The 26757-nt window shown below is 42.8% G+C and overlaps 1 protein-coding gene across 3 annotated transcripts in view; it reads right to left on the bottom strand.

Annotated features, from left to right (window-relative positions):
• Window positions 1-1354: 1354 nt before the first annotated feature.
• KDM4C (lysine demethylase 4C) overlaps window positions 1355-26757 on the bottom strand; it is a 269280-nt gene continuing 243877 nt past the window's right edge. For 2 of the 3 annotated variants that reach the window (XM_037730821.1, XM_037730820.1), the window contains 3 exons: window positions 11023-11142; window positions 6210-6302; window positions 1381-1557 (listed from right to left, as the gene is read on the bottom strand). In XM_037730821.1, coding sequence (XP_037586749.1) covers window positions 1381-1557; window positions 6210-6302; window positions 11023-11142 — 390 coding nt within the window. Of the gene's footprint in view, window positions 1558-6209; window positions 6303-11022; window positions 11143-26757 lie in introns of all 3 variants that reach the window. The other variant, XM_017506883.2, reaches the window with a different exon arrangement.

Raw genomic sequence — 26757 nt, 5'->3', positions numbered from 1 at the left:
CTGCAGGCCACTAAGATTTTGCAATTGTTTGTAATGCAGCAAAATGGTGGCCATAGTTAACTGAAGCAGTTGCCAGAACTGCCTGCTCTTGGGCATCCCTTTTCCTATCCGTCCTCCAGGTCTCATTGACACAATGAAGGGGGGACTGGAGGAACTCTAATTCCTACTAATGACAGCTTCGGACCAGGAATCCTGGGACAAAAGGTGACCAGACTCAAGGGTCTGAGATCCACTCAGGGCCTAGAAGGAGTTGAGGAAAACGATCCCACTGGTAGTGACGTGGGCAGGCAAGGGACTTTATCTCAAAAAATATCGCCATGAATGCACCAGAACCATGGAAACAGTCAGCGACAGAAGGAGGGTCTGAAAAACCTGGGCCGCAGCATGTCCTGATAGCCAGCTCTCCAACAAACTTGGTTTTCTATTGGTTTAAACCCAGACAAATAAGCAAGTCAGAGACAGGACTGGAGAAAATGGAAATCTTTATTTTTAAACACTAGTACATTTTCAGGCTGCTTTAAAAAAGAAAAAATCATGTTACATTAGTTCAAAACTATGCATCAAAGCATATTTATTTAAACTCTAATTTTACAAACACATAATGAAAGAAACATATATTTTATAAATATCTACTCAGAATATGTATTATGAAAAAAAGTGTTTAAAAATAACAGCCCCAGATCTCCCTCTTTAAATATATAAAATTCGCATACAATTCATAAGAATTCTTTCTCAAGAGCCAAAAGTTTCATTTCACAAAGGCCAACAACTCAGTTCCCATCAGACACAATCAAAAGTAATAGGAATATTTAAAAATGTAAAAGTTCTGTACAAGGGAAATACAGATAGCACATGGGTAAATCTCATTAGCATACATGCCATTTGTGTTTTAAAAATGTTTTATAAAAACTGCTGTTTAAAACAAATAAGTGAGAGTCCTTCCCTGACTGTGGAAAATATATAAATTATCGCCCTCCCCGCCAGGTACCGAGGCGCCACCTGCTGGAGTTGGAGAGAGAGGTCCCCGTGTGTTTCCTGACAAGGGGCAAGGCCGCACATGGGGACCTGCCTCTGTGGCAGTGGCTTTTCCTAGTGGGTGATTCACTAGTATTTCCTTTCACTTAGAAAAATTCTTTGGGATCATAGAAGACAATTGCTCACAAGTGAAAGTAAGACAAGAGATGATTTCAGATTGCGGCATCCAATTAATAATGTATATTTTGTATTTTTGGTGACCAAACTCTGGAAACCTGATTTACCACTGTCAGAAACACGCCCCATCACCTGTGCCAGCAAAACTCATGGCACAGCCCCAAGGTTGTCCCTTCATCTTCTCTCTTCCAACCCAAGCCGCTCTGCTGCCTGCGCGATGTACAGAGACTACTGTCTCTTCTGACACTTCTTCTGGAAGGAGCTCTTCAAAAAAGTGCGGTACACAGGGTCGGCCACATATTCGTTCTTAAACCTGGAGCTCAGCACTCTTTGTCTCTTTCTCTCCCCTTGGATAATGTCTGCTCCATAAAATGTGTCTTCAAATCGCATGTCAGAGGCTGTGGACTAAAAGCAGCTGGCGTTACATTGCAAAACGGTACAGCATTTGATCTTCAGAAGACTCAACAAAGGTCTGACTCCATTAGCTGGGGTTAGGGTGCAGATGCCCCAGTTACTAGCTCAGGCTAGAAGGGCCCCAGGCATGGCTTTGGGCTTTCCCTCGCCTCTCCCACCCAAAGTGGGGGGCTCCATTTAGCCCCACTTTCTCCAGGGCCTCCCTACCCACCACTCCTAGGGACCTTCCCCAAACAAAAGCAGGATAAAAGGCTTCTCATTTTTAACTCCCCTCATTTCTCATCTCCCCTCTGGTTCTTGCCCAACAAGGTTTTTGACAAATGTCAACCGTCATCTCTAAGTTATCTTTACTCCTACTTAGCTTTGGGCCCCTGCCCCACTCCTTCCCTGAAACTGTTCTTGCTGAAGTCCTGGTTGCGAATTCTTGTGACACCTATCGCTAAACTGACTTGACGATTCTGCCAACTAACTACTGCTTAAAGCTCTTCTCCGTCACTTTGTAAACCCGTTCTCCTGCTTCTCCTTCTCTGACTGCTCATTTTTGACGTCTCAGGGGTTCCCCTTTTTAACTATCTGCTCAACTACGAAGCCCTAAGGCTTGGCATTGGGGCTTCTCCTCTCCACTCCTGTTTCCCGGGCCTTTGTGCCCACACCCCTGGCTTCGGTATCTGTGCAGAGGCACACATCTCCTGTGCCAGCTCAGGCCTGTAAGTGCATCTGCCCAGCAGGCATTGCAAAGTCTCTGTCTCAGAGGCCCTTCAAATCAACCTGTCCTAAATTGAACTGAGAGCCTTCCTTCTCCATCGCCGTCCTTCCTACCTTCCATAAAAAGCACCATCCACCCCCATGCACCCAGTTACACTGGCCAGAAACCTAAAGTCATTGTAGACATTTCCCCACTGTGTCCAGGATTCCTCCTGCGTGTACCCTGAAGTGCTTCAGCCTTTCTTCTTGATCCTTACTGACCCTATGGGGCAGGCCCTCACACTTCCTCTCCAAACCACTGTAATATATGCTGCACCTCCAACCTATTTCCCACAGTACCACAGGAAGAAAACTCTCTAAAAGCCCTCTTATGATAAGGCTCTACATGATCATATGCCCTTGCTTATAATTTTCCAACAGGCTACTGCCTTCAAGATGACATCCCCACTTCCTGGGCTAGACCTATATAAGCTGGCCAGAGCCTGCCCCATGCTCTGCTCAGACAGCATCAGTTGCAGGTCCTGGCCATACTTGCCTGGTTCAGGGCCCCAAGCTTCTCCGTCTTTGGACACACTGTTTCATTTCTGTGAAAGTCATTCTATTCTACGGTTTCTGCCCTTGGCAAGCTTAAGGGTCCTTTTCTGGGACTTTTGTGGCCCTGACACATCCACTCAGTAGGGTGAGGGCAGTGGTAGAGATAAGGAGCACGTAAGTTTCTCCCCATCAGAGGAACCTCATAAAGGTGAGGACATTAAGGGCTGTGTACCCAAATTTATATGTATTCCCCACAGCAAACAATGTGCCTAGTACTCAGCTTTGCTGTTCAGTGTTTGCTGCGTAAGGGCATGTGGGTTTTTCTGTGATACTCAGGTAAAGCCTAACGTCTATAGTAAGCACATTTTTGCTTCCCAATTCTCTACTATCTTGCCTCCTAAAATGCAGCTGTTTCCACTGAGGTGGGTGGCTTCTGATGACATCAACACACGGCACATTTCACTGTGCTGAGACCGCTTCCCCTGGCTGCTGGCAGAGGCAGAGGTGAAAGACGCTTGAGGACTTGAAAACACACGGTCCATGAAAAGAGAAAAAGAAGAAGACAGCTGCAAGGAAGCCTAAAGACAAAAAATGGACCCAAGTGCAAAGCTGTGCATGTTTCCAGCCCGTTCATGGGATGGTTACCCAGAGTAACAGGCCACCTCCACAGCTTCCCCCAGAAACTACCTAGTTTCACTCGGGAAGAAAACGAAATCATTATGGGCTGGTTGGGTTCCCTGTGCCATTAGGAGAAAACACTTTTGTTTCATTCATTCTTGGCAAAATACTTCCTCTGAGTAATCTTTCACTTTTATAAGTGCTAAAGTTATCAAAGAAGAAAATAAAACATCTATGAAAGTGTTGGCACTGTGCGGAAACAGCAAAAGTCAGCCTCTCAAACACGATAATAAAACCGATTTACCAGGAGCGCTGGCTAATTATGCACCGTTGCTATGGTTATTCTCTGAGACAATAAAAGGTAATGGGGCTGTTTCTGAAGTGAGTGGAATAGAACCCCGCACAATCACTGAGGTGGACTGCTGGCTCTTTTGAACAATTTCTCCCGCAGTCAGCGTGTGTCTGGGTGAGCCAAAGTCATTAAAACACAAGGCCTCCTGACAAGGGCTGCTAACCTCCCTCCTTAAAAAACGAAAAGACATTTCTAACCATAAAATATCTTCCATCAACGAGTTTTCCAATTAGATTTGTTTTGTCAACTGAAAAAAAAATAGCAATCACGGACAGATTAACCAAGGGCCTGAGGGCTATGCACCAACCCGAAGGAGAGGTAGGCTGGCTGCAACAAGACCCCGCATGTCTTTTATTCAATAACAACAGAGATGGTCAATAGGACTTAGTGACTGTGAGCCTTTGTTCCCGAAGATATTTTCTACTCGGCTCAGCTGCTCAGCATAGCGGGCTGCATCAGAGAGTGTGGATGTGATTTATATATTTTCACTGTTTTTTTTTTTTTTTTTTTTTTTAATTAAAAATTTTCTGAGAATAAAAAAAAAATGGAATGTTGGTGAGCTTGTTCAGTGAAAAAGACTGTAGAAAACCCAGGAGCTGTGTTCAGAGACAGCCACAGGGCAAGGCATCCTGATATCTTAGCGAAATCTACTGTGAAACAGAGATTGTGATCAGAGTATTAAAGCAATGAGTTTTCTTCTGATGTGATTAAGAAATAGTATTTGAAATCTACAAGACTCAGCTGGTAGGAATCTAAGTCATACATGGATTAGAAAATGAAAGACCTAAGAGACTTCCAGAGGCTACCTGCTCTACTCCGCACCCTCTAAATCTCTATGTGCTGAAAAAGGAAAAGAAAAGAGCAGGAGAGGAGAGTAAGGAAGGGAAGAGGGGAGTCTGAGGAAGATAGGAATACAGAACAAGAGGAAGCTATCTCTAATATTTCAAAAGGAAAGCTTTTCTCTAGAGATTTCAAGGTCTCAGAACAGTGACAAGTCATCTCAGGTTTTTAGGTCTTCCCTAAGATTTGGCTGCTATCTTTACAACAGGAATATTTAATTTTTTCTTTGCTTGTCATTATTATCTAGTGGTTACTCTATTTACAGGTGGGTGGGTCCCCTCTGAGCCACCTTTCTCACTGAGTGGGTAGCGATACCACCACTCTTCTTGACGATTTCACGTTGAAGGACCTTCCTCTGAAGGATGCAGCTGAGAGGAAAGTCAGTTCCCACCTGATGCAGTTACTCTGCTGCCAGGATCCCATCTGATGGGAAAGCTGCATATACAACTCAACATTTAAGGCAAGCTTGTCCAGTCCTGGCCTGCCGCCCAGGATGGCTTTGAATACAGCCCAACACAAATCTGTAAACTTGCTTAAAACGTTATGAGATTTTTTTGCAATTTTTAAAAAAATAGCTCATCAGCTATTGTTAGTGTATTTCATGTGAAGCCCAAGACAATTCTTCTTCCAGTGCGACCCAGGGATGCCAAAAGATTGGACATCCCTAATTTAAGAAAACCCTTGGTTCTTCCAAAATAACCAAATAATCTAGTTACTCTATCGCTGCAGACAAGTATATCACAAGCACGTACTAAACTGAAAGTGTCAAGTATTCAGAAAAAAAATTCACCTTAGAAAAACCTCGTCCATTCAAATTTCTCTATTTAGGATTTATCATTTCACAGATGCAAGAGATATAATTCTAAATGAATAGATCTGACTTCATTTTAGGGCCCACTAAATATTTTATGATACAATAATATAAAGCCAAAATTATTGTGAATTATGTTTTTCAACAACTTCAGTTTTGATTATCTGTCTGTGTTTATCTTTTAATGGTATGCGAGGGCATGAAAATAGTATTTCCCTTTTTAAAAACTGCTTTAGTATTCCCACAACTAGCATTTAGGCTTTGTTTATCCCCTTTATTATGAAAGTCAGAGTTTAGCTGAATTATGAGTTGACACAAACATCAGTGACTTTCTGAGACAGAAGTTAGTCAATCCGTGATAAACCTATAGAAGAACAGATAGACATTCACTTACGCTGAGTCCTCTTTGATCTACTCCTGAATACTTTCTTTTAATGTTGCTTCTACTAACAAGAGTGCAAATGCTTTGATGGTATCTTTCTTCACTACTGGTGCTCTGCACAGAGCACATATTCAGTAGCTATTTTTGTGCACCAATAAATGTTAACACAAAGAAACATCATTCGACTTCATTAGAAGAAAACTAAGGCACATGCATTCATTCCCTGATTTTGGCTGAATCTGAAGTTTGCATTCAATTAAATTTCACTAAGGAAAAAGTTGTATTGGTTTGCTTCATAATTAATCCAAAACCCAAGTATGTTTCTGCCAAGCTTGGGAAACATGAGGTGAGGACAAGGAATTCACTTGGCGGGTCTCCAAGTGGCATCTGCCAGCACTTACAAAACGAGCTTTCACTCTCTTGGGTAACTCTTCATCTAACGTGTAGATGTCCTCTCTCTTCATTGCTATCTGGGATCCGTCTTCAAACTCAACCTAATGAAAAGTAAGGTAACATGATACACATTAAAAAACAGTATTGACTATTTTTAAAGGTTCCAATTAACTACATAAAAAGATGAAAAAGACTCAAGCAGAATAAACAAGGGAACCAGCCAACAACCAAGGAAGTAAGAAGACTTCTTTCCCTTGTTAAACTAAGTAGAGGCCCGATGTAGTGGCTCACACCTGTAATCCCAGCACTTTGGGAGGCCAAGGCGGGGAGATCATGAGGTCATCTCCAACTGGCCAGTATGGTGACCATCTGGCCAATATGGTGAAACCCCATCTCTTTTAAAAATTAGCCAGGTGTGGTGGTGTGCGCCTGTAGTCCCAGCTACTCGGGAGGCATGGCAGGAGAATCACTTGAACCAGGAGGGGGAGGTTGCAGTGAGTCTCCATCTCAAAAATAAATAAACAAAATAAGTACACAATGCATTTAAAACAGGCCAAAATTTTTGTAAATGAGTGTCTTGGAATATGCAAAATGAAAACTTTACCTGGCAAAACAAAAACAAAGAAAAGTAGCTGCCAATCAAATGGAAATCACAAAACACGAGACTGTGGGAAATTTAGCATTAAGATGGTTTGGGTCTGTTAACACCATTGATTTACTTAAGAGGTTCTGACAATGTAACCAGAAGAAATGTTTCTCTCTGTGAAAGAAAATATAACATATTTCCTTTTTTTTTTTGGAAACAGAGCCTTACCCTGTTGCTTAGGCTGGAGCGCAGTGGTCTGATCTTAGCCCACTGCAACTTCAACCTCCCAGGCTCAAGCAATCCTCTCCTCTCAGCCTCCTGAGAAGCTAGAACCGCAGCCATATGCCACCACCACCCAGCTATTATTATTTCTTTAAGTAGAAACAAGGTCTTACTAGACTCAAGCAATTCACTTTGGCCTCCCAAAGTGTTAGGATTGCAGGTAAACAGCCTGGGCTGTTTACTCTTATATAATAATCCTCCCAGATAAAATAATTTCTCCAATTATCACAGAGCTTGAACTTTCAAAACTCACTTTTGTCAAATTCAATCAAATGCCATCAAAGGAGCTGGGAAAATCTGTTTCTCAACTTCCTAACATGTAAACCTAATCGATGTGTGAAAATACATCATCATCTAAAACAAAATGTTTAAAACTTTTTTCACACTAACCAAATGGAAGCAAATAATTTCATAATCAGTTTTTTCAACATTTTAAAAGATTTTATCAAAGAAAAGGTAAATGACACCAGTTAACAGAAACCTAGAGTACCTTGGTTAAGGTTGGGTTAGGTTTAATCCAACATGAACTCACCTAGCAGAAAACAAAAGGGATGTCATCAGGTAGAATACCTAATATGCTCTAATTCTGAGCCACATAATATTTTTATCCCTAAATTTTGTCTGAATTTTTCACTTTTAAGAAATGAAAACGGCCGGGCGCCATGGCTCACCCCTGTAATCCCAGCACTTTGGGAGGTCAAGACATCAAAACCATCCTGGCCAACATGGTGAAACCCCCTCTCTACTAAAAAATACAAAAATTAGCTGGGCGTGGTGGGGCTTGCCTGTATTCCCAGCTACTAGGGAGGCTGGGGCAGTAGAATTACTTGAACCCGGGAGGCGGAGGTTGCAGTGAGCCGAGATCTAGCCACTGCACTCTAGCCTGGCACCTGGTAACAGAGCAAGACTGTCAAAAACAACAACAAAAAAGAAATTAAAATATGCTTGTACTTCCAGTCAAAAGGCAAGTTAAATCACACTGCTGTGTTATGTTAAAAAGAATCTAGAGCTTAAAAAAAGTATACTTTTTTTGTTTTGTTTTTTTTGGAGGTTTTTTTTTTTTTTTTTTTTTTTTTTTTTTTGAGACAGAGTTTTGGTCTTGTTGCCCAGGCTGGAGTGCAATAGCACGATCTTGGCTCACCCCAACCTCCGCCTCCGAGGTTCAAGCAATTCTCCTGCCTCAGCCTCCCGAGTAGCTGGGATTATAAGCGTGTGCTACCACACCTGGCTAATTTTAATTTTTTTAGTAGAGACAGAGTTTCACCACATTGGTCAAGTTGGTCTTGAACTCCTGACCTCAGGTGATCCACCCACCTAGGCCTCCCAAAGTGCTGGGATTACATGTGTGAGGCACTGCACTGGCCACATTTATTGTTTAATTAACAGAATGTCCAACTGATAGCTGCACTTTTAATTAAACAAATACCCTCTTAAGCTTGGGTGGATGATAACATTAACTGGCCACATCTGTGCCAATGCATTGGTCTACCTTTGCTGAGATGGCCAGGTGGGTATGTCTCAAAGGCAAAAGTTACCAGGTTGGGGGTTCCTGGTTGATGAACATCCGTCACTGTCTCAATAAAAATCAGACATACAATTGAATGTGATTATGTACATACTGTTAGTATTTGAAGAAGCTAAACAATATAGTGGAATTAGGTGCCAGTCACATGAGAACTCTTGCTGTCACTTCCAGGAGGGCTGATGCTAAGAAGGGTTTTCTTCCTGGCCTTGTTTGAGTAGAATCGTTTCTTTAACGTTAAACTAGGCCAAGGTGGCATCTCTTTTACACAATTTGATGGCATAGCTAGAACCACCTGTGCCTACTTTCCTTTGCTTGAGATCATTTGAAACAAAAAGGCAATTACAAACCTAGAAGGGAGTATGCTATACCAGGACTAGGGTAACCAACCTATTTCGCCTGGAACTCAGGGCTCCCCTGGAATATAGTTATTTTCAGTACTAAAATCAGGGATGGTCCCAGGCAAGCAGGGATGATTGTCCACCCTAGTTAGGACAGAGCTGAGAGAGAATTCTGACCCTCTCTTTACCAGCTATGTACTCTTGGACAAATTATTAAAAATTTATTCTTAAATCATTAAAATTTTGTTCACAGCCTCTTACCTCACTTTTAAGATAGGAGTCAAGTAACAGCTAACATTTTGCAGGACTACTGTGAGGGTGAAAAAATGCATATGCCTAGGATATTAAGCACTGTGCAGCAGGTATTTATTTATCTGTCATATCTATTTTTAAAACTGTCTTTATTTGATGGTAAAGTTTAATAATTAGATACAAAACACAAAAATCTCAAAAGGCCACTTGGCTCAATGAGGAATTTTAAACTACTTGTGCTTGAGAGACAATTTTAATATTAGTCTTAACTTTTTCATGGAGTCTATAAATATGCTTATATTTTTATGTTGACAGGCCATCATAAATACAACTGAAGTTAACACACTGATTACTAATTAGCCCAAATTTCAACATGTTCTCATCATGTGATACTTTTCATGTAGAAAATAGCTTTGCTACATGTAAGAAGCTTTACTTCTGCACTTACTATTTAATTAAATGTAATTATTTTCTTTTGCATTATGTAGTAATGCTTCTTTTTCAGAAGCCTCCAGTATTATTAGCTCATCTTGTGATTTATGCCTAATTCTGTTCATTCTAAAGCAAAGAAGTTCCAGTTATTCAATTTATATTATAAATATATAATATGCTATTATAAATATTATGTTTATAATATGACTTTAATATTATATTATAAATAACTGGAATTTGTATCTTGAGACTGTCATCAATATCATATACAAAGGGGAAATGGCCTTTATACACACAGATACACACACACACACACACACACACACACACACACAATGTATGTGTATACATCCTCCCCTGTCCATTCCTCTGGGGTTTTTCTAGACCATGAAAAATGTCTCTTCTAAGTTTTCAAACCTCTTTGAACACCTTTAATTACACTGTGCTCCAGTTCCTGACGTGGTGTCCTATAATGCACTCTTCCATTTAAGCTCTTGCTCCTTATCAGTCTTTGAACATTTCTGTGTTGAAACTGACAGTCTTATCATTCTCAAGCTGCTTTTCAAGTTAACAGGCCTGAACCTTCTTGCATTTTCTCCTTTTACTTCAGTCTTTCTGTTTTCACTCTACAGTTTAGCCTGAGACTCTTGATTTTTTTGACAGTGTTACTGAAAATTCTACAATGTATGGGCTCTAAGTGTCCCCTTTTAAAACCTTTCTGAAGGAACATAAATGCACATGTGCTATCCATGTTGTTTCCCTTATTGAAGCTTAACCTCTCATTTCTGAGTGGAATAAAATAATTCATTTTTAAATTGTATACATACTGTTTAATACTATGTAGGGTTCCCTAGTGAACAGAATATCCAATTGACAGCTGTAGTTTTCATTTAAACAAGCATTCCTTTAAGCTTGGGTGGATGACAACCATCAGCTCCTTGTGACATTAACTGGCCATATCTATGCCAATGTACCATTGTCTAGCTTTGCTCAAATAGCAGGTGGAGTGGGGAAGAGTATGTCTCTCAGCAAAAGCCACCTGCTGGTTGAAGAGTGGCCACCACCGTCCTGGCTGAAGGTGAGATCAATCGGTCAGTCAGTCTCTCCTCATAATACAGAAACAGTGGGAAGCAGCCCGTCTTCTAGTAAGTTATCTTTCTGGCAGAACCATATTCCTTACAATTAAACCATTCATCAAATGTTGTTAAAGTTTCCCAGTGTCCAACTTGGTAATAAAACTCCAGGGTTTCAACCTGGGTCATTAGACATTGAATCTTTACCTCTTTCATAAAATAAAAGGCGCCTCAAATTCATGTGCCTTATTGATCAGCAGCACACTTGAGATACTATGTCCTCTGACTTATCATGACAGTCTCAGCAAACATCAGAGAGAAGGAAGAACCCACCTGGTACATGTGGGCAATATTTGATCCAAAATATTTTGCTCCGTAGAGTTTGCCGTCAGGCCACTTGACTTGGACGACTTCTCCCTCAGCAGGAGGGCCCAGCTTCAGACAGTCTCGGCTCTGCAGAATAAACAGAGACAGGCTTTTCAACACGAGTGCGTTAAGTGACTGCATTTAGAACTTAGCAAATGATGAACTCCTGGCAATTAAAAGGAGTTATTGCCTCTGTGTTTTATGGATTATGATCTCGCATGGGTGTTCAGGGGAAGAGATATGAGCCAAAGGAGTATTTAAAGATTCAGCCTACATCATAAAGTTGCAAAGGAGCCACCATAATCCAAGCAGAAAAAAAAAACCCAACAGCATTTACATTTGCTATTTGAAAAAGAATTGTTCAGGGGGTAACTAAAATATGCATAGAAACCGCTTTAGCTGAGGAATAGACCAGCTTATGATTTATAACACCTGACATTTATATGGCATTTTGTGGTTAACAAAATGCTTCAGGATACATCTCATGTGATCTTATAATCACTCCATGATGTAGGAAGAAATTATTAATTATCCCCATTTTACTGACGAGGAAACTGAGACTCCTGCGAGGTTCCTTTAAGTTGCCAGGATCTCTGAAGGAGTGAAGTTGAGTGGGAGAATAAGAGCTGAAGACACCCAGGTGGAAGTGGGGCAGGGGTGCAATTGAAGCCGGAAGGAATTGCCAATGCAGCAGAGAAGGGAAAATAGTGGCACCTGCAGTGGTGGGTGGAGCTCGGTGGGTGTGTCCTATTTAGCACACCCCTTCTGAAGACCCCCTGGACCTCCCTACACAAGTTGCTTCTGCCAGCATCTCCTGTTAATTAACTAGCCCATCTTTTCTACAGGTAATTATGGTGGCACCCATAACCAGAATCTTCATTTCAGATCTGTTTCACATTGCCACCTCCCAAGGCAGTAATTCAGAGCAAACTCCCCAGGTGATGAATCTTGAAAGGTGCTTGTTTTTTTTAAGGCGTGGGGAGGGGGACATGGAAGATAGCAAAAACATTTGCACAGGCATTGTTTGTAAACTTTTAAATTTGCATGGATTGGGTAGAAGACAATACAATTTTATTACAAGGAATTACATACTTGACTACGGTAATTTTTTTTTTTTTTTTGCACATTCAGCAATTCATGATTTGCTAATACAGGTATTTTACTAATGAGGACAATCTGAATGATTGACATGCATACTTGACAAATCAAGCTATAAATAGACTGCGCACACTATGTGGTTTAAATGAGAGGCATACACAGGAAGTATTTGTTTATGATTGGAAATTACCATGTATTTCTTATTATTAATAGAAATTGTGCCTTATAAAGGAGTGACCATTTGATTGCTGGGTTAAGAGTATACATGGAAGGCCCAGCTGTTCATTTTTCTAACTGCGGGCTATGCTTCCATTAGAGCTACAGCAAAGAAAAAACAGTGTGCTCAGAGGCTCTATAGAACTGACAATATGCATCTAACTTAGTCAAATGAAAGTAAGTCTATTCTAAGCCTTCATAATACTTGACCTTTGGGCAGGCAGAATTAAAAGGGTAGGCTGTGGAGATATACTCAATGTATGCCCGTGGGTTATCACCTCTCTTTCCATTTCCCTTCCAAAGATTTATGTGGTGCCAAGAACACTGGAAGTTATAGCTGCTGAGTACACACTGATTACATATGTCAGTCTCCAAGGTTAGAGAGTCCCATCAGCTCTAGATTCCTCTGCGCTGAAGCCCAGGTGCTGGGGTAAGCGTGGGGACAGGAGGTGGCATACCCTTCTTCCTGCTGCTAAAGCTTTCTCCCATGTGAAGGGATCTCCACTCGGTAATATATCTGGTTCACCCCCACTTAGCCTTTTACAAGAGGATTGGGAATGACTTAATTTTATTGCTGATTTCTGAAGGAGAATGCATTTTCCAAACTGTGTGCCATCGTACCCTGCCACAGCAAATTCACGGGGACCCTGTGGGATAACTGGTGAGTTATCTGGACTTAATTTACTTAACACATAGAACTGTTAGGTATTTCTTTTGACCAAGAGCCACTCTAAAAAGCATGCTGAGATACTAAGGGTGCCATGAGCCAACAAAGTGTGGTGACTTCTGGCTTAGCCTCTTCCCTTTCTCTCTGGAGCCATCATTCAGGGAAAGAACCTACACTCTGCTCCGCACCTTCTGCAGAGAGGAGCCTACGCTTTCCTGCACTGCCTATCACTAGGTAAGCCTGTTAATTCCAGGGTCCAGTATTTGAAACCTGTTTGCCCACAGATATAAGCCACACTCCTCAATATCTGCGTTAGTAGTCATAAAGGTGATACTTTACGTCTCCAAATCCTGACTCCTTTGTCTCGCTTTTCCTCAGGCATGGTGAGATATGCTATTTATTGGGTCCTCAAATCTCAACAGAGGCAAATCAAAGCCTCAGGAAATTCGGGAGGCAGTACTTTGCACTTTCTCACCTACCACAAACAAGTTTCAAGCAGGAGAGTTACGGCCTTCCTTTATCATTTTGGTCCTTAATTTTACAGATTTGCCCTTCAGCATAACTTTATTACTCTTTAAAATAGAATTCCTCAAAATAAATCCCGACCTGCAATTTTAGGTACCATATCACGAAGGTGAGGTGAGGGACACAGAAACAGGGGCCAGACAAGCATAAATTCCATTAGAGCAGTTTATCTTAAAAACTTAGTTTTATTCACAAACTGAATGGATGCAACTTTACTAAGTGACAATTTTTTTAAAAAAGGTTTTGGAAACAATGCCTGAGATAGTTTGATATCTTTTATTACTGATTATAAATTAACCTTTTACTCACAAGAAATCTTAATTTAGCATTGCAAGTGCCTGACCTCAACTAACTCGTTCCTGCTCAGCTTCATCCTGACGTTGCTCTGTATCAGCCACAAAGATCAAATTCATAATCTTTCATGCCAAACTCAAGAAGACACTTCAGTTTGCTTTCTCAGTCTTCTGCTTTCAGAACTTTTCTTTATTTATAGAAAAAGAAAAGTAACAGACCAACTATGTAACAATATAAGTTATTCTGTGCCTCCCCGACCTTCAAAACCAGAGGCATGATTCTCATCCTTAACGGCTCCTTTCTCACCCTTTGGCAGGTCCTTCAGCTGGAAGGACATAATATTTTGATGTGCATATAACTTTATTTAGTATGTATAATTCATGATTTACTCCCTAGCTACTTTCCAAATTAAGTTAAGGTCGCTTAGAGTAAAACATAAAAGAGCTTATTCCTGTAACATCTAGTTTCATCCATAAAGAAATGGTGTCAATTCATCAGCTGTATCACATTTTGAGTTTGCCAGCAACTTCTATGACTACGTGGGGTATAAATTTAAACAAGAATGAGACTAGATGCATGTGGGCTGATGAAAAGAAGTTGAAACTTTGATATTTAGGCTTCTCTGATCTCCCCAAAGTAGAAGCTGGTGGGTGTCCCCCAAATTGTTTCAATCACTAATTCAAAAACCTATTTACTGACCACCTACAGTGTGTGAGACACTAGGAGGCAATAAAGCCTAGCAGCCCAGCTAGGGACAGACAGAGGGTATTGCACCCACAGCCTGTCACACCAAACCCATGGCTCTGTGGGGTGGGGGCTCCGGAGTCCTTGCAAGGGGTGAGATCTATGAGGAGAGGACTTCAGAGCAGAACTTTGATTTTATTTATAAATTAGATTTCTGAGTAAAATTTCATGGGGGGGGGAGTTTCTTTCAAAAATAAAAGGTCTGAAAAAAATTAAGTATATCAAAAGGTCTAAAAAAAAAATGAAGGGATTTAGTTTGTGGAAAGCAACAGCTTGAGTGGTCTGCTCTCCCTCTTAAAGGTCTCCCGCTGGCTCACAGGTCCTTGGGTTGAGCACCAGGAACCAGGCACTGCAGCACAGCTTCTCAAAGTATGTTCCCAACCCTGGTGTACACAGTAAAATGAGGATTCCAGGGACCCCCAAAGCTCTCTCTGACGTGGGTGACTTCTTTTAAGCAATCTAGAATTTAAGATTGATTATAGAAAAGGATGTAAAATGCTAAAGAGGCTTTTCCTAATGCAGTTTACTTAGTATGTTATTGGAGTAAGTAAACACCTTTGCTGGAAAATTATATGCAATAAAACCTTGACAAATGCATTTTTCTCAGTTGCTGTCTAGGCTCTTTGAAGCAGTTCGCCTTCACCTAATATAAATAGCTGTTTGCCATTTGCTGTACTGCCTCCAGGATGTGTAAACTCGCCTGAAATCTACCAGAGCTTTGTTTACAGGACACTGGTGTCTGGAGCTGCCAGTAAGCACACAGCTACAGCACTAAATAGATGATGTGAAAATTAAAGACAGAAATCATAATCACGGTGAAGAGTGGCCTTTTGGCTACAATCAGTTCTTTAAAGGACTGAGAGGAGTACTGAACCTAGGGCAAGAGGATGGTGTCATCACATTCCCACCAAAGTCAGGGCCAAACTTCTGTACCTGCTCTACCAACTAAAAGGAAAAATTCAACTGCCAGTCTGAGTACCTGAATCTGAAGTCACTGAGTTCTTGGAACTCTTATGCAACCCTTCGAAAGGGACCCCTAGAAGTTGCTGTCCTCAAATGTTGCCTGTCTTAGCCCTATCCCCATCCCCATCACTATTCCTTACGTGTATAAACCACAGAGGCAGCCCCATCTATGAGCCCAGTTGCATCAGATGAAGATGCGGCACATGTGTTCCCAGCAGTTAATCAGCATATAGTTTGGCTCCCCTGGCAGTCCCCCTTGGGGAGAATGCTCAGGTGACCTGGGGCAAAATGCCAACAGCTGCTAGCATTTCCAGAGATAATCACCTGCTCATTACTGGACCCTGGCACAGATTAACAAGACTGACTGACAGCCATGTAAGAATCGTAGTGGCTATCTGTCATCTGTTTGGCTGCCCAAATTTGGAAACCCCTTCTCCCTACAGTCTAATGGGACTGAGCTGGCCTGACATCACAGTTGCTGAACACTGCCAGACGCTCCCTTCCCCAGCTTCCCTCACAGCAAAGACAGCAACAGAGGCCTGGCTAGTGGGCTGCGAGAGCCCAGGATTTACAGCCTGGGGTCAGAGATGAAGCAAAACAAGTAGAAGGGAGAATTCCCTTAGAAGGCAGCAGCAGCACTTGCAGGCCTATGGCAGAGGCCAGGGCCAATCTCACAACACAAGGGGAGGCAGGTGTCCTTCCTGGATGGCGGCTGTGGCCTGGTCTTGCCCGTAGCTGCAGGTGAACAGCCTCCTTTGTTCTTGCCTGGTTTCTGACCTTTGCTCTTCTGTATTCCTGGAGATTCTGAAAGCTCCCCAATAACCTTTCACTAAATTTCTGTACAGCCTAAATCAATGTCAGTTTCTGTTGGCTGCCATTAATGATCTTGATGACAAGAAACCACTAGTTTGTATGATGGCAGATCCCTCCTCCCACAAAGTGGAAAGAAACCTCTCACTTAACAATGGCATATAAAACTGGAAGACTTCCCACACCATGCAAAGGCCCAGCTGCAAAACCATTCTTCTCAAAAGGAAGGGAGCATATTGATGGAAGCACCTACCTGTTGACAAGGCTTGGCCCTAGATGACTGGCAGCAGTCCAAGTTTCCGATATGCCCCCCAGTGTAAGAATGTGCCCTCTCTGAGGATATCCCCAAGCATGTATTCCAGACAGTAAAGTCACCAAGCACCTGAGGCATGGCCAGCTCTGAGCAATGGCCTTTCAAGGGGGCTACTCTATTGGGGACACACCACTTTGGACTGCTTATTAAATATAAGTCATAACCATCCTTCATGTAGAGATTAGCAAACAATGAAAGCACTTAAAACTTATTTTTAAGGCCAGGAGCAGTGGCTCATGCCTGTAATCCCAGCACTTTGGGAGGCCAAGGCGGGAGGATCACTTGAGCTCAAGACTTCAAGACAAATCTGGGCAACATAGCAAGGCTCCATCTCTATAGAACAAGAAAAAAAGAAAAAGTATTTTTAAGAATAATTCTTAGCTTCTATATATTCATTAGGGAGATATTGTAAAAATTTTTTAAAGATAGAAAAAAAATTCAAAGCTCATATTTCTATCACCTACAAGTGATCACTGTCACCATTTGTAGTTTTTTTTCTCTATGCTTCTAATTTTTTAAAATAACTTAAAGAATTTTTCTCTATGCTCTTTTAGAATTAGGACATCCTATACATGCACAATCTTTCCCCCGCAGAGGCCCAGCCATTTTTTTCTTTCAAGTTAGAGCACAGTTGATCTGTCTCTAAAGCCATTTGTCAAGAGCTCAAAACTGCAGCTCATGCCATGCTCCTTCACTACTTTCCACCGTGTTTTGGGGTGCAGGCCCTTTCTTTTTTATTGGGGTAAAATATACGTAACATTTACCATTTTAACCACATTCCATTGTTCAGTGGCATTAAATTCATAGTGTTGTGATATCATCACCACTCTCCATCTTCAGAACTTTTTTTTAACTTCCTAGACAGAAACTCTGCACTCATTAAACACTGACTCCTTATTCTCTCCTCCCATAAGCCCCTGGTAACCACCATTTTACTTTCGGTCTCTGAGAATTTGACTATTCTAGACACCTCATCTAAGCAAAATCCTACAATCTTTGCCCTTTCGTGGACATTTATAATTTTGCACCTTGCTATTTACCACCTACAGTTATGTCATGAGCATTTTCTTAGCTATTAATTATACTTTAAACACTCCATTTTACTTGCTAAATATATGGAACAGTATAGATGTGCTGTAATTTAGTCACTCTTCTATTAAATATTTAGGACATTGCAGTTTTCCTCTATCATATATAATGCTACTATATACTTGTTTTCATAAATCTTTGTCTGAATTACTGACTATATTCTTAGAACAGACTCCTAGAACAAGAGTTACTTGGTAAAAAGGTATATAAAAAACTTAGTTTCATCAGCTTTGAAAAATTCAGCATCAGACTCATTTCTCTAGTGCAGTAAATTAATCTAATGTTAACCACCAGACATGTCTGATTCAGCTGGTCCAAGGTGGGTCCAAGCCAAATGCCCTTCCAGGCAATCTCATACTCAGCAGGGTGGGAACTGCTGTTCTAGGAGGTTCTCTCGCGGCTGAAACTATACATCCTATGGATAACAAAAGAACTAGTTCTATGCCCCTTCTTCTGACTGCATCTTTTTTCGAGTGAGAGCTTTCTAACATGCTTAGAAGAAAATCTCGAATGCTTTCACCCTTAGGTATCTATCTAAATGTGTTCTGTACTGATTCTAGAACCCTGTAATTTCAGGCTCTGGGTTAATCAATACAAGCTAAGCTGCTTCTATATTGACACTAATCATTCCGGGAAACTCCTGATGTATTAAAAAGGTCCACTTTTCCTTTTTAATAGTTTTGACACAGGGTCTCACTCCTGTTGCCCAGGCTGGAGTGACTGCAGTGGCATTATCACAGCTCAGTGCAGCCTCAACTTCCCAGGCTCAGGTTATTCTTCCACCTCAGCCTCCCAAATAGCTGAAAATACAGGTGCGTGTCACCATGCTTGGCTAATTTTTTTTTCTTTTTCTTTTTTTAGCAGAGACAAGGTCTCGCTATATTGCCCAGCCTCGGCTGCCCAAAGTGCTGGGATCACAGGTGTGAGCCACCACGCCTGGCCTTGTTTGTTTCTAAAGTACAGACAGACACACACAGACACACACAGACACACACACACAAAACCTTTCTGAAGTCCAAGATGCAGAAATAAAGCCCATCTTGCTTCCTCAAGCATCCAATTTTTGTTTTTACCAGCCACACTTGGCCAATGCTCTGACATACAACTATACCTATCTTCTAAAAAAAGATAGGTTTGTTATTTTCATAGAAAGAAAGCACTAACACTTATTTGGTGAATTGCTGAAGGCCAACTAGTTTTTGTTGTTGTTGTTGCTTTTTGTGGAGACAAGGTCTCACTACGTTGGCCAGGCTGGTCTTGAACTCCTGCCTTCAAAAGGTCCTCCCGCCTTGGCCTTCCAAAGTGTTGGGATCACAGGTGTGGGCCACAATGCCTGGCCAACTGCTTTGTTGGTATGCACTTTCTCTGCAGTGATGAGCCCAAAGTGGACACAATGCTTGTTTAAGGTACTGAGGTCCCAGAGATGGAGACCTCTTTTATTATTCTGAAAGTTATTACAGCATTAAGCCTCAGAGGTATATTTCCACAGCAGCCACATCTTTATGAAATTAGAAATAGGTGAGATTCTGGCATGCAAAAACTTTAAAAGGCCTAGAAAGTACAAAGTTAGGCAGCTGTTTTCAGAAATTATTTTTCTGGTTCTTTTGAAGTGAGGAAGCATAACAAAAGCCAATAACGAGAAACAGGGGTGACGAGGCGGGGGGGCTGACCCCACCCAAAAGAGCCTGTGGGGAGGGACCAGGAATGCAGCGGGTGTACGGGCACAAGGGGAACAGTTCTAACCCGCTGATGAGAGATTCTCTGCATTCCTGCCTTCTCCTTCCCTCTGAGTGTGTCCTCCGGGCCAGACTGAGCTCAGAACTGAGAAAACAAGAGGCAAAAAAGACCCAGCCCTCGCAGCCATTTCTCAAAGGATTCAGATCCAGGTAGGGACTCAAACACACACATGAATATCTGCAATACAAGGCACTGTGTGTGTCTGCAGGTAGTAGGCAAAGAGGTGGCAACTCTGTGTCTGTGACCCACCCTCCTAGGACATCAATTGTGTCAAGGACTTTCTTCTTAAGATTAACCAGATTGCCTCATGCCGCTCCCACCACGTTAAGCCACCCTCCACACAAACTAATTATAGAGACCTCTCTCAGGAAAAGTTGTGGTGAGACCAATAATGTCGGCCTTAAAGACAGATGTCAAAGGGAGAAGCCAGCTGGCAGCTCCTGCAGCACTCTGTGCGACCACTGTTTGGGGCTCTGGCATTGTCAACCTGATTTCATGTGGGGTCACAGAGTTGGTCAGGCTATCCCACTGACTGTGAAGTGATGTGGCCAAACAGGAGACAGAGTTGCAGCCCTGACCCCTTCCTCTCCCTCTCTAGAGTGTTCTGGAATGATCCCACTTGTGAGCTCAGGGCTGTGCCCCATCATACCAGGAGTCAAACGAGGACTTCCAAGTTCAACTCCCAAAACCTCCAAATATAAAAACGACTTAAGGAATTTATACGTTTAAAGCTTTCTGTCACTTCCTCTTAGATCCCCTTTTCAGTAACCTCTTCTTTTTTTAAAGGTATGGAAAATGTAGGTTGAAAAATGTTTCTAGAAGTCTTGTGCTTAGGGACTCTCTGACCAATGAGCTGACCAAAAATGACTGGCTGCCACCCATCAACTATAATCACCACTGCCACCAGAGACACGAAGACTGCCTGCATGTTTACTACGTGCCGGGCAGCATACTAACTGCTTTATGCACTACATTTCAATAATCTCAACACAAATCCCAGTACTTATTACTGACGGTGGCGGTGGCCCATCTGGAGCAGCCACTGTGAGGATGCCAGCTGCAGTGGTGGAGGTGTGGCTGATGCTGTGCACGCTGTGGAGCTGGCAGGGGACGGGAAAAGGTGATCCCAGTGAGAGCCCCATGCCCTACTGAGTTGGCAGGGCTGGAGCCCATGTTCCCGGGTGCAGCTGCAGCTGCCCAGCTGTGGCTCCAGACCTGGGCATCCCTGTGCTCTCGGGGTCCAGGAAGCCCCCTGCCCCAGAAGGCTTGGAATTGCCAGCTTCCACTCCCTGGCCTCTCCTCACTCCTGGCATGCACTCTGCAGCACAGCAAAGATGCAGTCACGTCTTGACAGCCCAGCCCAGGCAGTATAGCGACCAAGCTGGGTGTGCGCACGCTTGGGGTGGCACTGACACATCAGCCCCCTGATGCCTCCATCCCTCTGGAAACTGCTTCTAAAGCTGACACTTTGGGTGCCGACGAGCACAGGAGGGAGGTCAGAGGGCTGAGGGTGGCTTGGCACGAGTGTACAGGCAGCCCTCAGTGTAGACAACCTGGGCACCAAGGATGGCATGTTGATGGTGGCAGGAAGCAGACAGGTTCCTAGGAGAAATGGGAGGAATCTCTGGTGAAACCCCACCTTCAGGCCAGGGATGGCCTGAAGCCTGGAGGCTGAGCTGACAGTTCCAGGGGTCTGCAACCAGGAGTGAGAACTTCCTTGATGTCATTTAGCCAATCAAGTTGGTGCTTCCACCCATCAGCAAGCACTTCCTCTATTTTGAGCCCATAAAAACCCCAGACTCAGCCAAGCTCTCCTTGGGACTACCTACTTGTCAATATGAGCTACCCACTTCAGGTCTCCTCTCCATTAACAGGTATTTGATCATCCAATAAAGGCTTTCTCCATCTTGCTCACCCTCCAGTTGTCCAAGTAACACCCCCCTTCCCACTGCCCCTGCTCACCACACTGTGGGCAAGGAGAGAAGAGCTGCAGCCGTTCTGGGAGCCCAGACCTTGGGGCTCCCTGAGCCAGGACTGTAACATACTCTAACAGCCTCTTTGGGGCTCTGCACTTGCCAGCATCTTCAAGCTTTTGGGCACTACCATGTTCCCTTATCCAGATGATGATATCCACGGCAGAAGCTGTTTGTGGTACATCTGGTCCAGCCACAGCCTTGCTGGCACCTGGAGCTTCCCACCCCACTGCAACAAATGGCATGTCTTGCTGTGTGCAGTGGCCAGACTTGCTCATTTGCTCACACACAACCTCGCCACTCCAAGCCCGCCTTGCCCTTGGAGGCATGGGATTTGGGCCGGTAGCATCAGCCAAGCGCAGCCTTCTGGGCCAAGTGGATGGAATAAGCCTAGAGGGCATGAGCAAAACTCAAGCAGAGGTGCCACCAGCCAGAGGTTTCCGGCTGGTACAGCAACACCCTAAGGCTCCTGTGACATTAATATCTCCAATTTACAGGTAAGGAAACTGGTGTTAACTCCCTTGCCTGGGTTGCACAGCTAATTCGCAGAGCATGGAGCACCCTGGGTCTGCCTGCCTCACATGCGGCTCTTCCTACCTGGGTGAGAGAGAAAACTGCCCCAGGGCTCACTGCATCCTCCTGTAGAGCACCCCAGGACTTCAACTTCTCAGCCCCAAACACGGGGGAAAAAAACTCCACCTATAGAGGACAGATTTTCTCCCTTTTTTTTATTGTTGTTGGCAGCGACTAACATGCATGAGGGGAATAAAATATTTTAGTATGTCAATAAAAATTTATGGTGCAAAATGGAGAAAGACAGGCATGGGGTGAATTTCTCTGTAGTGGTTTCTAAAAATACTGTCAGTTCCAAAAGCTAAAAAAAGAAAGATGAAAGGAAAGCTAAGGATAGGCATGCAGGGGAGAGAAGGCTGCCCTGTGTTTAGATGTCCGGCTGTCCAAGGCTCTGGCTCTACTCTGCAGTGTTTGTTCTCTGGAAGCACGGCTTGACCTACCCAGGACACTTCATATTGAAGTGATCCATGTACTGCTTCCAAGGCCTGGGGTCAGGCTGCCTAGAGTCAAGGAAAACCCGTTCCTGTGCCTAAGGTACTCAACCACCTTATGTCCTGGTTTTCTCATTGATAAAATGGAGATATTAATGCAACCTTGCAGGGCTGCAGGGAGAATGAGAGAAGAGAAGAGAAAAGCAAGGCCCAATTCCTGGCAGCTGGTGAATACTGAGTGAACCACATCTGGATTTAATTCCCATCAACAGGAATATACCTAGAGGATAGGCAGGAGACAAAACCCTTGGGGGCCACTTTTAGGATTAAAAATAGTGAAGAAAACAGAGAAGCCAAGAACCCAGACTATGAGAGAAGAGTGGCTAAAACAGAACACAGAACTCCGGAGGACCATCACATGTGTTATCCTAACTGGAATCTAAAACAGCCTGGCAGGTAAGTGTCAACATTCCCCAGCACTGGTAGAGAAGACTGACTTGCCTGAGGCCACAGGGCTAATAAGTAGATGGGTGGGGATGTCACTCACTCACCTGGGAATTTTCAAGCATCTCTTGTGTTTTAGGGAACAAAGGAATGAGTAGTGAGTTAAACAGACGTAGTTTTTTACTTCATGGAAACTTTGTTTCACTGGAAAATGCAGGTATTAACTTTAAACAAAAAATTAGGAGGGCTGGGTGTGGTGGTTCACGCCGTTAATCCCAACACTTTGGGAGGCCGAGGCGGGGTAATCACAAGGTCAAGAGATCAAGACCATCCTGGCTAACATGGTGAAACCCCCTCTCTACTAAAATACAGAAATTAGCTGGGTATCGTGCCTCACGCCTGTAGTCCCAGCTACTTGAGGCAGGAGAATTGCTTGAACCCAGGAGGTGGAGGTTGCAGTGAGCCGAGGTCGCACCACTGCACTCCAGCCTGGCACCTGGCGACAAGCGAGATTCTGTCTCAAAAAAAAAACATTTAAGAACTCCTACATAAGGAACTACAGTGTAAAGAAGAAACATTTAACAGATTATTAGCAACGTATGGTTCCTATATTCCACAGAGCTTCAAGATGCCACAAGAGATAGAGATTGAAAATGAAATTTTGACACAGCAATCTGAAAAGATCTAGATAAGGAAATTTAGGGGAAAAGAGTAAGAATATAAGTAGTTCTCAGAAGGGTTAAGACCTTTTTTAAAAGAAACTTTTTTCTGATTATAAAAATAAAACATGTTCATATGGAAACTATAAGAAGGTGATAAAGTTGAAAATCATAATCACCTATGATTACACTCTCCAGAGATAATCAGTAACATTTTTATGTATTTCCTTTGAGGATTTTTTCCCTTGCATATTTATATTTTTATACATAATTGGGATCTTACTGTATATATAATTTTGAGCCTGATTTTTCCATTTATTATAGTGCATCATTAAATATCCTTTGAAAGCATGATTTTAATAGCTGCATAAATAATTCATTTAACCTTCCTCCTGGCTGCATTGGTAAGTGTTCAGTGTCCAGATCAAAGGAGCAAAGAGCTGTCATGCTTGCACTAGCCAAATTGTGTTTGGGGCACTGTGTTCCCACACCTGAGAGCAACATCGTGAGTGAGACACTGTCCAAGAAAATTTCATCCTCAGAGTGTCCTGGAGGAAGGGCATTCAGAAACCACTTTTCGTTCATTAAATCATTTGCTCCTGCCCTGTGACTGAGGAACAAAGGCTGTTTTGTTTGGATTAGAGAAGACTTAGCAGGGACTTGAGACCTCTCTACTAACATGTTAAGAAACTTCAGTGAAAGAGAGTACATTTATTCAGTTTTACTCTAGAGATCAAGAACTAGGAAGGCTCTTGGGTGTTCTGAAGAGGCAACAGTTAGACTTCACAGAAAGAAACCCTTGCTTCCTAATATTTGCAGCATATTGAGAGTGAGCCCCTATCACTTGCAGCATTCCAGAATGGACCTGAAAACCCCTCACCAGAGGTATGGTAGAGAAGCAGTCCGGCTGTGGGTGGAAGCTCTGCAGGAGTGGGGGAAGGATGGAGCACAGCAGAGTGGGGGGTAAGAATGAGCAGTTAAGGGATGAGGTGGGAAGGGCGTGTACCCCCCATTAGCCTATCTCACCTTCGCAGCACCCCTGAACCAAGCCACGGTGACTAAGAACTTCTAGCTATTCAATGGCCTGTCCAGGTCTCACTGGAAGTATAGGCAAAGCCATACTATTTAGAAAACTAGGTTTTTCTAAATTCTAAAGTTCCATTCTAGTGATCCTCTTACTTCATCAAAGCATAAAGAGTATGCAAAAGGATGGCAGGGGAAAGAAAAATCAAAGGCAGATACATAATTAGCTTTTTCCCTAGCCATCATCTGGCCACACGCCTTTTTTTTTTTTTTTTGGGACATAGTTTCGCTCTTGTTACCCAGGCTGGAGTTCAATGGCGCGATCTCGGCTCACTGCAACCTCCGCCTCCTGGGTTCAGGCAATTCTCCTGCCTCAGCCTCCTGAGTAGCTGGGATTACAGGCATGTGCCACCATGCCCAGCTGATTTTTTGTATTTTTAGTAGGGACGGGGTTTCACCATGTTGACCAGGATGGTCTCGATCTCTTGACCTCGTGATCCACCCGCCTCGGCCTCCCAAAGTGCTGGCATTACAGGCGTGAGCCACCGCGCCCGGCCCACATGCCTTTAACTCTATAACATCGGCTTCATCTTTGGTCAAATGTCCCCAGTTGAAAGGGAAGGGCTGAAGAATGATATGACTTGCACAGTCACAAGTCACCAAGAACTGCCTATCATTTAATCTTGTGTTTCAAAGCCCGGCAGTGCAAGGTTTTGAGCGAATGAATAACACTGGGGGAGAATTTTAACTAGTGGATTAAAAAGCAGAGCTAGGTGATGACCAAACAATTTGTGAGAATATGATTTGTCAAAAAATGTCAGCTCATGGTATTCAAAGGCGAGGCATGGCCAGGCACGGTAGCTCAGGTGTGATCTCTCTCACCTTGACCTCATAAGGTTTGAGTTTGGGAGGCCGAGGTGAGAGGATCATTTGAGCCCAATAAGTTGAGACCAGCTTGGGCAACACAGCAAGACCTACTCTCTTTAAAAAAAAAAGAGGAGTAGTGAATATATGTGCACAAATGAAGTAATCCAGGATATCCTCAAAGCTGGAAATGTGTTCCTGAGCACAGTAAAAAAGTGTGAGCAACACCATTCTATAAATACTTCCCACATAAGCTACAGCTTCTATCTCTGTTAGTTTAACATGTCCTTCCTCTTAGATTAAATGCAAATGCATGAAGTTAACCAATCATGCTCATAACAGATTGTCTTATGAAGAAAGGGACATATGTAATTACTACTAGCACATTTCAACAGAGAATACTCTATCACAAATGGCAGACAGATAACTAAGATGGTTGAGGAGTGGATAATGAATCAATCTATTTAGTCAACATTATTATGCTTAAAGGGAAGTCAGAAACTCCCCAAATGATTCTTGCATCGTTGAAAGCCTGTCAAATCAAAATACTCTTAATGTGAAATTAAGAAAAATTTTGCTGTTTGTAGATTCTCAGGCAAAGAGAATGAAAATGATATGTAGATAACACACCATTGTTAGATTTATCCAAACAAGAACTTTTAATGCACCAGGGTTTAAAAACACATAAAAGGAAGGTGATAAATTTAGCTTTACTGATGCACTCAACCGTGGAATGCCTGGTTCAGAGCCACATCAAGGATTATGTCATGCCCTTTTTCTGACAGTTAATGAACCTTTGAAGTAAGAGCTTTTCTATTCTTTTCATACCAGATATTAGCCTTTATCTGAAGCCTGATTCTTGCCAACATCCAAATTGCTTAATTAACATTGAATAGTTGGTCAATTAATATTTCAGTTGTGGGGACTCCATGTTTGGATCGCCTTCCACGAACTCTCCTTTGTGGAAGCCGTCCTTCTCGCTCCTGGAGTTCGCCTCTGGAGTCCCCTTCCACAATCTTTCGTGGAAGCCTGTCTTTCCCTCTACACTCCATCTCTCTCTATTCCCTTCCACTCAATGTGGAAGCTGCTTTCCTCTCCTGGAATCCATCTTTCTGGATTCTCTCACTCAGTGTGAGAGGGGCTTTCCTTCTCTGGTTTTCTCCCTCTCGAAAGCCTTTTCACTCAGTATTAGAACGGCTTTTCTTTGTCTCAGTGTGAGAGCTAGCTGTTTCTCTCTTCTTCTCCTGTTTCTTTTTCTACCCAAATAAATCATTTTCTG

Source organism: Cebus imitator, unplaced genomic scaffold (assembly GCF_001604975.1).
Source record: "Cebus imitator isolate Cc_AM_T3 unplaced genomic scaffold, Cebus_imitator-1.0 Scaffold364, whole genome shotgun sequence".
Taxonomy (NCBI): Eukaryota; Metazoa; Chordata; class Mammalia; order Primates; family Cebidae; genus Cebus; species Cebus imitator.
Note: the sequence above shows the minus strand (reverse complement) of the source record. Positions and strands in the feature narration are given on the sequence as shown.